This window comes from Morone saxatilis, unplaced genomic scaffold (assembly GCF_004916995.1).
Source record: "Morone saxatilis isolate NCDOM2014 unplaced genomic scaffold, NCSU_SB_2.0 Contig21, whole genome shotgun sequence".
Lineage (NCBI taxonomy): Eukaryota > Metazoa > Chordata > Actinopteri > Moronidae > Morone > Morone saxatilis.
The window spans coordinates 8,528,225-8,539,810 of record NW_023339774.1 but is presented as its reverse complement, the minus strand read 5'-3'; the positions used below and the strand labels follow the sequence as shown (position 1 = coordinate 8,539,810).

The 11,586-nt window shown below is 41.7% G+C and overlaps 2 protein-coding genes across 2 annotated transcripts; one reads left to right on the top strand and one right to left on the bottom strand.

The window, feature by feature from the left end:
- The first annotated feature begins 5,253 nt into the window (after positions 1-5,253).
- On the top strand, positions 5,254-7,828 carry LOC118332666 (eukaryotic translation initiation factor 4E-binding protein 1-like). The gene is made up of 3 exons (XM_035668061.1): positions 5,254-5,539; positions 7,205-7,399; positions 7,510-7,828. The coding sequence occupies exons 1-3, from the start codon at positions 5,269-5,271 to the stop codon at positions 7,536-7,538; spliced, it is 495 nt and encodes a 164-aa protein (XP_035523954.1). The 5' UTR covers positions 5,254-5,268; the 3' UTR covers positions 7,539-7,828.
- A 1,520-nt stretch (positions 7,829-9,348) lies between these two features.
- LOC118332946 (nodal homolog 2-A-like) lies at positions 9,349-10,996 on the bottom strand. Its single transcript, XM_035668395.1, has 3 exons — positions 10,690-10,996; positions 9,617-10,380; positions 9,349-9,501 (listed from the first exon to the last, which is right to left on the bottom strand). Exons 1-3 carry the CDS (start codon positions 10,994-10,996, stop codon positions 9,349-9,351), a joined length of 1,224 nt encoding a protein of 407 aa, XP_035524288.1.
- Between the last annotated feature and the right edge of the window lie 590 nt (positions 10,997-11,586).

The following is an 11,586-nucleotide window of genomic DNA, read 5'->3' as shown; positions in this document are numbered from 1 at the left end:
AACTGGAGTGACAAGCAAGTTGAGTCCAATAACACTACAGCCAAAAAAAAAAAAAGTCCCTCAAAGGATGGATCTGTATACAGCTAAGCCTCTGCTGAGCCTACCAATGCTTCTTTCACTGGACCCTTTCCCCTATTATTCTCAATGTGATATATGCACTCTATGCTAAGTGGACATGTGTCAGTGTGTGTATGTGTGCGTATGTGTGCGTGTATTCTTCTCTACCGCATGTGTTTTCTTGCTTCTGGCTTGGTGCTGAGCCCCGCCTCATGATTGGCTCGCTGCCCCTGTGATGTCATGGCGCACTCAGTGCTGGAATGAGAAAGCCGCTGTGCTCCCCCTGCTCGTGAGTGTTCCCGTCTGCGTGTGCTGGCGTCTTTTCCTTTGTGGATGAAGCTCTTGTTGTTATCCTTCCTTTTGAAACCTGTCCACCTTGGTTTTTAAGCGTTGTCTAACCTCGGTAGGGAGCTGAGGCTCTTTCACCCCTTGTGTTTTCAGGTGAAACGTGTTTTCCAGACAACGGGGAATGTTTTCTTTGGAAAGGGGTTGGTTGCTTGATTGCATTGTGCAGCAGCTCTACAACACAAAGATCGACGTTTTCCTTCCTCGTTACCTTTTCTACCTTCTTCCGTCATTTCTCCCAGTAGCGCACGTCATCTTGATTCTCACCCTTTATCAGTAGCCTCAGTCAATATGCAGTAAAATCACCGGCCTCTCCATCAGCATCTATAGCTCCTCCACCTTTGCGTGTGCTCCCTCTTTACCTATTTGCAAAGGCTGTAGGGCCTCGCTGTCGAAATTTGGTCCATTCATTTGAAACACAGTGAATGAAGGAAGAAATCATGGAGGATCTGATTCTTGTAAGGATGTAGTGATTTGGAGGATGATGCGTGATGCTCCTTTTAAACGTGATAGGAACTGTGCAGCAAGGACAGACAGGTAGCACTGTGATTGTCTTATTAACACTGACCCCAGACTCGTGAACTGTGAAGACACACAAACATTCATATATACAAACAAAAGCACACCCACACACACATGCATACACATATCAGAAACACATTACATCATTAAATATTGCCTGGTCAGAGTGTTGGATAGTTTTTTGGGAGTTTGCTACAGCAATAACACAACAAGAGCACAGAAGATGGGAGCCAGGGTTCTGTATATCTACATGAAGGATCTGGAACTGAAAGGTGTGACTGAATGAACTCCTCAGTGAAGACAGAAACTCCATCTGGACGAACAGCAGTCGTGTTTGACGTTGGGAAGCTGTGCCGTTTCTGACCGGTTCCGTCGACTTTGATGGGAAATGAGTCAGAGAGGATGCACTGATGCAAGATCAGATGACTCAGCTGTAGCAGTGCGGGGCTGCGGAGGCCTGAGAGGGATTATTTGTTTTCAGCACTTAACGTAGCAAAATATAAACCAGGATATGTTAACTTAATACACTGATACCTATTGAGGAGTTTGCTGCTGCCGAAAGGTAGAAACCACCGAACTCCACTTTTTTTTCTGGTCTTTTTCTGAGTAATTTAAGTTGTAATTGTAAGTGTTTCCCAATTTAAAAAAAAAAAACACATCACCGTAAACCACCTATTGTTCCCTTCATCTACTTTATGCAGAAACCTGACGGCAGCACTATGAAAGGGTCATATATCATAGTAGCACACATTTCCTGGGAATCAAAACATAATATTTAAGTACTGTAAATGCTACTGTAGCCTGAATGGGAGACACTGAATGAATGAACACATTAGTTACACATCACACAAATGCACATATTTTCCATGCCCAGTCCGCGCACATGAGAGCCTCATCCGATATAGCACACGTTTTTAATTACATATCACATGTTTTCCACTGTTACTCCACTCAGGTTTTCAGTTCTGCTCTGTCAGAATCCAAAAAAATGTTTTCGTTTTTAAGTTCTGAGTCCTCCTCTCAAAAGAGGAGTGCGGGACACAAAGTGAGTGCTTCAGAAGGAGACTTTGGGGTTGGGGCCATTTAGGGAGGGATGGGGGATGCGCAGGAGGGGGGGTTTTGGTGGAACGTTTGAAGCAGGATGGTAAGTGTGTGTGTGTATGTGTGTGTGTGTGTATGGTGGGGAGGTCTTTGATTCAGATAGGACCAAAAAGAACAGTATGTGGTCAGTAACCACTCAGCTCTTTGCTCCCCTCTGCTGCTCAGCTCCTGGGGAGGCAAAGGGACAGCTGACGTCTCTGTTGGTTGTGTTTCTCCCAATGCATTTTCACCAGTTATTAACAAAACTTAGCCAGACAGGTTTTGGTTAAGTGTTACTCCATTTACAAATAAGTACACCAAGTAAATCAATACAATTAAATTCATGTGAAACATGAATTGTTTGCAGCTTCCTGTGGGCTGCTAGACAAAAAACATAGTCCTTACGGGGTTTATTTGCGTTACATTTTTTAACCTGTTCTGTAATTTTACCAAATCAGCTTTTCTTATAAAGTCAAGGCTTTAATGCTGAGCCTTGAATTCAACTACCAGAGGACAAAGACACCCTCTCTTTATATTTACAGTGTCTAAACTCTTGACTGGCATGACTGATGCAGCTGACAGCTTTTGAATGATGGAGGCCTGTGACTCCCTCAGTCTCTAAAGTAACTCGCTCTTTCAGATTCTATTAGTCTCTATATGTCATCTTGTACTGTATCAGCACAAGAAAGAAGTTGGATTTAGGCCTTGTAAAGAAAATATATGACTTCATCTTGTGTTAAAGTCATAATCCTTAAGATTTCAACACATCGAACCCTATTTTTGACATTTTTTATGGTATTTTCTCAGCAACATTCAGTGTATTTGCAAGGGAAATTGCCCCTCTGCTGTATATACAGTTTTAGTTTTCATTGTTAGTTGTGGACTCTACCGCATGGTATTAAAATTGCATAGCCATGCAAAAAGTATTCACAGGAGACAATGCTTCCATCTGCTGGACATGATGCAGAAGACAAAAACCAGTGCATGGACATGTCTCAAGTAATTTGCAAGACAACGTTCAATCAGTATTGGCGAGCACCGACACTGATGACTGCTTTCTGTAGTCTTCGCAGTTAATCTTTTTTATTATTCTCAGCATACGGTTCATTTGGTTGCACTGTAAATAGCCACACGAGTTGCTCTTTGTCATTTCTGACAAAGCAGCCACCAAGGCAGTAGCTACCATTAAAAGTGTGTGTAGAGAAAGCTTTTTAATTAAATGTGAGAAAAATCATTTCTTTGCTGGATAATCAAAAATGTATTATATGGTAGGGTTTCATTAGGGAAGATAGTGACCTCTGTATTTATAAAACCCTGACTATGGCCCCTGGGAGCCTCTTAGAGTGTGTTTAGCACCAGGAAAAGGTGTCACCAAATCAACCAAAACTAAAATCTTAAGGATTATAACATTTACTTTGAGTTATTATCCCTTTGTTTAGCTTACAGTTAAAAGACCAGACCACTTGATCCGTTTTAAATCCAGAGGAAATGTACATTTAGTCACTTAGTGAAATGATAAATTAAGGAGTTATTTAACTGGAATTTGTCAGTGAGCCTCTGCACTATGATGAATTCAACTCCACCATGTTTGTGTTGTGTGTGTGTGAGAGAGAGAGAGGAGAGAAAAAAAAAAAAAAAGGAGAGAACGAGAATGAGAGAGGAAAGACGAGAAAGAGAGAGAGAGATAGTGCTTGTTGGATCGGGGGAAGAAGAGAAAACGTTTTTATTGGGCTTGTGACTTGAGAGGACGTGTAACCAACGACGATGTATTTAAAAAAAAAAGTATTGTAAAATTTTAACTGTTGCAAAGAATAGAGATCACCTATACTCCTTTAGAATGGATACATGACAATGTAAACGCAATATCATATTACTCTATCCTAAGGAATGCAACTGCGCACATGCACAAAAAAAGATGTTTTTATGAAAATATATGTATAAATATATGACAAAATATATTTAATTAGAATGCTATGCACCCTCATAGAGTTGTTATGGATGTTCTTTAAGCATTATCTAGACTAGGCAAACGCCCACATCATGGGGAATGTAGAGGCTTTGTAGCTATGACCACTTGTTTTCTTTTCTTTTGTATTGTCCTTGAGAGAGGATAAACAAACGTGAATATGTATACAAGCCTTTCAATCAGAATCATTCTGACATGAAGATATGTATAGATCATCTTACCCTGTACACCAGCTCAAACCATTTACAAGAGTTAATAAACAAAGATGTGACATAAATGTTGTGTCGAGCTTTTGTATAAAGTGATAAATGAATGCAGCCTTTTTGCATGTTTCTACCGTAATAATTCCTACATGGACGATTGTATTCAGTGTTAGTTTGAAGTGGTGTATGTCCTTCACATGATATCTCTAAAATAACCTAATATGATCCTGGAAATAACATCATTTATACATTTATAAGCTGTTGTTGATTTCCTTCAAGGAACTGCTCTATTCCCACCCAAGTAAATATTCATTCCTTATAATTGGAAACTTTATTTTCCATATATGCTGACAGTACCATGTAAATGTTTTGGTTTTTTTGTATGTATATATATATATATATATATATATAAATATATATACTGGCTTTTTATGCCTTTAACGGATAGAGACAGCAGAAGGTAGAGGGGACAGCAAAGACCCACAGGCTGGAATCGAGCCTGGTCTGCTGCGGTAAGGACCTTAATACATGGGCCCGAGCTCTACCCGGAGAGTTCCTGAGGGGCCTCCAAACCCCAAATTTTGCATGTTGAGCTGACCTGCTCTGTGCTGATTAAACTCTCCAGTTTACACCATCAATTCATTGGAAGAGTACCACCTGAGCACTGTATTCTCCTTGAAATTAGTACAATAAGTGGTATTTTCCAGGGAACTTAATATAAATGTACATTTATTCCACGTCAAGTCATGTGGAGACTTGTAAATTAAAGTTTTATTATTTGGTGCTTTCTAATTTTACGTATTTGTTTAAACTATTTACTTGTACTGCATACAAAGGCTAATAGGTTTGCCATGACTACACATTTCCTTTGTGTAATCACGTGAAAAATCACATATAATACAAATACATAGTACACAAGTCCATGTATTGTTACTATCACAGTTTAAAACTGAACGCACAGGATTTAAGTAGGCTCCTGCCTTCCTGGAACAGGAAAAACTACAACATCCATACGTTGTGACGCCCCCTGCTTTCAGCCAATCACAGCTCTCCGCTCTACGTGTTGTTTTGTAGGAAGTCTGTGAGTTGTTTTGGATGTGCTCACACCACGTGGAGAGGGAGGCACGAGGTAACTTTCCTGTGGTCAGTAGCTTCACATCGTCCTCCACACTGTCCCCGAACACCTCCCCCGTTGTGGTGTTCTCGCTAGTCGACGCGGTGCAGTGCGAGATGTCAGCGGCAGGTCAGAGCACCGGGAGCCGGGACATCCCGGCCGTCAGACGGGTCACCATCCACGATTCTGCTCACATGCCCCAGGACTACTCCACGACCCCCGGAGGGACTCTGTTCAGCACTACGCCAGGAGGTACTGGGTCAGATCAGGGATTAGAAGACAAACGGTCAATAGTACATTAAAGTTAAAGGGGTATTAGAAGATGGGCCACCTGCAAGGGATTAAAGAAGAATACCATGCGGATATGGAGAGAGGCAGTGTGGTGGAGAAAGGTTATCCGAATATTTCACTTATATTCCACCCCATCACACTGTTCCATTGTGTTAAACATTGAACTGGATGGGTTGTAAATTTACACCTTTTATTTTATTTTATTTTTGACAGTACAGGGACATCTTTTAGTTTAATTATACGTATTTATTTTCTTTATTTATTTATTGTGGTATGAAAACAGTTCCTGGTAAAGGAAAAAAACTTTGGAGAGCCAGGCTATAGGTCTTGTCCTGTTATTTTGTCCTGTTAATGTTTGACTGCTGGTGAAGGCTAAAGACCACCAGTTGATAGAGTTATAGGAAACTTATTGGAGCAGTCCTCTGCACCCAAATCCTGCAGTCTGCAAAGTGCACAGTCTTTTTCGCCTTCTTGTTTTCTTTTGCCTGAGTAATAGACCAGCGGAATCATTGTAGTGCTACACTGGTGTCAGTTTGTCATGCATTAGTTTTATCTTTTCCACAGTGGCTTTGTGTAGATGTATTTCCTTATTTATGCCAGAGGAAAAAGTCAATGTATAAACATGGTTATCATTTTTCATTCCCATATAATTCCACATGGCTCCTGCGGATGATGAATCTGTTGATTACAGAATCAGACACTCTGTACTTGTTTCAGAAAGTTTAACATGAATATATATTCATTCAATTATGAATGGCATGCTTCTGTATTCAGTGTCAGTAGCCTGTAGTGTAGATTACTTACACAATCAACAACCATACGGTCAAATATAGGCCCCTACTCACTCTTAACCTATTTATAGTCTTGTTATTACAGCAGGCAGTTGTTGAGCTGCAGCAACATGTTTACTAGATCTGAGCTCCACTAGGTCACACTGGTTATATTTAAAAGGAAAGCAAAAACCACTATTTTAGCTTTATGCAAAAAAAGAAAATGACCTAAAATCTGGATGAATATAACTTTTGGTATGAATTATTAATGGGAATTTAAAAGTTTAACTTTAATTCAGTCGACATGGAAACGGAACAGATGATATCAGCGTTCAGCACACAGAACGGCCAACAACAACTCACTCTCATCAGCACACTTCGGTGGTTTGGCCCGTATTCAGTATTTTCCTCAAACGTTTATAAGTTTGAGACCTTGGGAAATCTCCAACGTGTTGATAAAAGTAAAGCAGAGAATGTTTTCCCTCTGTGGTTGTGAGAAAGCTGACACAGAGTCCACATGTCCATTATAACTGATACTGTGCTCTGTTGCCACATCACCAGGTGGGGCAGATTTACACAGATAAAACCCAATTAGGTCATTGAAGGTGTGTCACTGATATGGATGATCAAATAATTTGGTCCATTGGTCATGGGTATGTATGGACATGTATATAGTAAAAGCACCCTGTTAGAGTCATCTAACAGAGAAGAAGTAGATCTCAGAATACACTGTGGAGGTGGTTGATAATATATATATGTGTGTGTATATGTGTATATATACATATACTACTGTTAATAATAACAAAATACTGACAGGAGCTGACTTTATTGTGTCTTTTGCGGCTGTCGCCTGCAGGTACCAGAATCATCTATGACAGGAAGTTCCTCTTGCAGTGCCGGACGTCTCCTCTGACCCGTACGCCTCCCAAAATGCCCGACATCCCAGGAGTCACCTTGCCGCTCAAACCTGACTCATCCAGCAACACAAACCAGCCTGAACAGACACCCAGCAATAACACCGACCACATCCTGCATAAACAGGAGAGCGCAGGTAAACGTGTCTGTAGATTTAAAATGTGAATGAGAGCGATGAGCCTCAATGTGTTTCTGTAATTGTCTGTTTCCTCCTACTCAACTGCAATGTCTTCTTTCTTTTTCTAGAAGATGCCCAGTTTGAAATGGACATCTGAAGAGAGTCAACTACGAAAGTGATTCCCAACATTGTCATTGCTTTTTTTTTGGTTTACTGGGATTAAAATGTGTAAATGAGTCTTACTAAACTGTGTAATCCACTTTCAGATTCGTTCTGAAAAACAGATGGCATTTTTTTGTAATGCTTAATATGTGTTAAAATGTTGTACTCTTATAAAACTGATACATAAAATTGTTTCTTTACTTTTACGTACGCTTGACTTTGTATGACCTGCGACATATTTGACATGTAAATCAGTCTTGTGAAAAATAAACCATTAATATTTTACGTGATGCGACTCATTCAGTGACTTTAAACGCATGTTTAAAATATTCTGTGTTGTACAAATAAATTGCTGAATGTATTTAGCTTCATTATGAAAAGAAACAGTCTTAGAATAACCAGATATACTTGAATATTATGGGAACTCTTGTTTAGAAATCTGCAATGAGAATAATCTGCCACTTGGGGGCAGCAGAAACAAGCAAAACAACACTGACACCTCAACTTCTTTTAAACTGATATAGCGAATTTGATAGCAGACAGTTGCTAATTTACACATCCAGCAGATACGAAGCTGTATTAGCTTTCGTGTTAGAGTCGTGTTTATGTTCACCTGATGAATGCAAGTCCAATACTCAGTTTTCTTTCCTGTCCTGACAAAAAAAACTGGGTAGCTTTAGATGCTAAATTCAAGCTATATTCACCCGTTGTGTTCGACAGCTAGCTAACTTTTTAGCTCTGCTGTTTGGTGGTGGACAGGTAGTGTTTTTAATTTTTTTAGCTGGAAACCAAAGTGAGTGAAATATAACAGTAAAGTCGGGGCTCATAAAACCGAAACAGTGAGCTGAAAGATGCTAATACACCCAGGGAGCTGGAGCGGCCCTTACCACAATGAACAGAAGAGCTCCGGGAGGTGGGGAAGTTAACCAGACATACATTTACCAAACCAACCAGTTCATCTTAATCTTTGAAAACCTAAAAATATTTGTTAGAAAACACTTATGAAAAGTGTGAAAACAACCACAATATTTCAGCAGGAGAGGCACAGGTGTTACTAATGACATTAACAATGGCTGCATTCCATTCAGGTTTAAAGCTATGACAGTGAGGCAGCATGCACAACACCGGCACCCTGAACTTGCACACCTAAATAGAATCAAGTCCTCCTACACATGTGCTTTACAAAACAAGTCAAAATGTGTACAAGGCGTATTATGCCTTATGAATTACCATAACCCAGGTAGTTTAAAATAAAACACAGAAATAAAAACCATTAGACACTTTGTTCAAGATAAAAAATAATTTATTGTATTACTGTACATAGTAAACATACACATGGGTCAATGTGACCCAAACATCTCAATAAAAGGCGCTTACACCATTCTACATTTCATTTTAGTGGCATTAAAAAAGTCTGTCTCCAAGCATAAAAGGAACAGTTTGTACATAAGACCTCTTATGTACCTCTTATGTGAATCTTCTATAGTGCTTCAGTCAGTGACCATATTGTGCTTTTGTCTTGATTTCATCTTAACTGGATCAATTACCTTATAAACTTGAATTATAGCTCACCCCCTTGCAATCCAATGCACAATTTAGGTCACCTATTCTTATACAAAACATACCAACAATTTATAACTTCACTTTTTAAATCCATAATTTAGAGAGTTGAGTCCGGGATTTAGAGTAGTTCCCTTCTTGTACACATCTCTGTAAAGTGCCTGTGGACATCCATCCACTTTGTGCCTCTGTGGCTGTAGACTGTAAAAAAAAAAAGGAACCCAAAAGATTTTCAGGCCTTTTGCTCAGTGGCAGCCGCACTCCTCCACCAACATGTTCTCGTGATGCCTCATGACCATCTTCCCGTTCTCGTAGTAGAGCATGGAGAGTGGTGCCAGGCGGGTTGGCACGCAGGACGGACACGGCACCTTGTCTGGGTGGTGAAGTTTCAGCAGGCTCTGGAGAGAAAAAGAAAAAAAAAGATTGATTAGAACTCATCTCTTCATATAGGGTATTATTAATAGGTACACATGTTGCAGAAAGGTAAGGAGTTTGTCTTCATTTCAGTCTTACCTGCATGTATGCATGGTTGGTTGGTGTGAAGGTCTCATCTACTGGTGTAGGACAGCTCCCCTCACAGCGATAGGCGTTGTACCGTTTGGGATAGACAATCCACTCACTCCAGCCCAGCTTGTCAAAGTCCACCCACATGTCCACCTTCCTGCAGAGAGGACCCTTCTCCTCCTCTGTGGGCTTGCTGGCAGGAGCCGCTCCACTCACTCTCTGCTGTTGGGTGTGGTGGTGCCCCTTGGACCTGCGGCTCCTGGTCCTGGAACCAGACCCGGCCGCCACCCGCTCCCTGTCCAGGCTGACGTACTTGGAGTGCTCTGCTGTGCGGATGAGTGTTGGCATTCGCTGGCCGTTTGGGTTCTGCCTCGAAAAGACCACCATCATGACCCGGTCGGCTGCAGGGTGTTGGTCTCCCTCCTGCTCCTGCTCTTCCTCCTCCTTCACCTCATCCTCCTCCATCCTGAGTGTGGAGTGCTCCCGCTGCAGCCAGCGGAGGAGCATCTCGGTCATGTTGAACACCTTCCAGGAGGAGGGGGAGACCATCGAACTGGGATGAGCTCTCAGGCGGCCCAGGAACATCCTGTTCTCTGGGCAGTGCATGCCTGAGCACTGGTCCCTGTGGGAATGGTAGATGTCCACTGAGGCTCGGGAGGACTCTGTGAAGGCAGGCAGGCGGATGCGAAGTTCGGCCAGTTGGATGTTGTCGCTGGCAGACATGGAGGACATGTCAAAGGTGACGGACCACCTTTTGCCAATCTGCTGGCAGCCTGAAAGAGATAATAGTAAAGAAAATTGGTTAGTCTTACTTATGACTTGTATAAGATAAGGCATTTCATTGGCTAACACACTTGTCATTTAACGTTTCCCAGAAAGACTATTGCAGCTCTGACAGTATTGGGAGTTGCAATAAAATACAAGCAAGGTTTGATTAGACAAATGATTAAATGAAGGTAACTGAAATCCACATAGTTTTAAATAGAATAACATATAGCCCATGTGCACTGCAACCCAATGCGCCACAATGCCAAACTCCATTAAAAAAAGATCTAATTTTGTTTCTATTGTTGAATACTCACTCTTAGCGACAAGGCTGATGACAGAGTCGGAGTCGTGCAGAGCGGGGTTGTCCTCCGTCTTGATGTGGCTCAAGCTGGCGGCCGGGGTCTTAGCCCGGTCCTCGGTCAGCATGGTCCGGTAGAGCTGCATCATGTAGAGGGGCAGCCTGCCCGTCTGCTGCCGCTCCACGGTGCGTCTGGGTCCGCCACTCATCCCACGGAGCAGTATGTCAGGGTGCATCCCTAAAAAGGGCTGTGCGGCGAGAGCCAGAACCAAATCCACCAGAAGAATAAGCGCAACAGAGAAATCCACTGCTAGTCCCTTCATAATTCCAAAGCGTGGTGTTGTCTCTTCCACAGGTAGATTCCAACTGACTGCCGGTGAGATGCTGGGACTCGGTTTTATACCCACACACCTCCATCCTGACGGCCTTTGAAGAGATCTGTCAAGTCGCGGATGGTTGAGGGGGTGTGTGATCCATGGGAGCGCTCAAAGACTCAGATGTGACAGGGTCGTTGTGTATCGAAACCAATTGGCCTTTGTAGTGGTCGAGGTGTGAAAACTGTAAAAGCCCACCACTCTGATGGTTGTTGCTTTGTATATTAGAGATCCCTTTGATAAGAAGCCATGACAATAACATTAGTTAAGGAGATTAGGAGCTGCACAAGTGCGCTGTGATTAATGGGGAGTTAATCAGAAAATGCTTTGTGTAGCGCAGTCTGTTAGGAGACAATCTAACAGCTGGGGGCAGGTAATGTTGTGTCAATGTTTGACACAACTCTAATGCAGAAAAAATTCCTATTTTCCATGTTGCATTTTAATTTTTAGTACTAGTAGCTATTAGTATTAGTAACTGACTGAGAAGGTAATACTGACATGATGGATCGATTGCGCATGTCCATACGTTCAGTTTCATA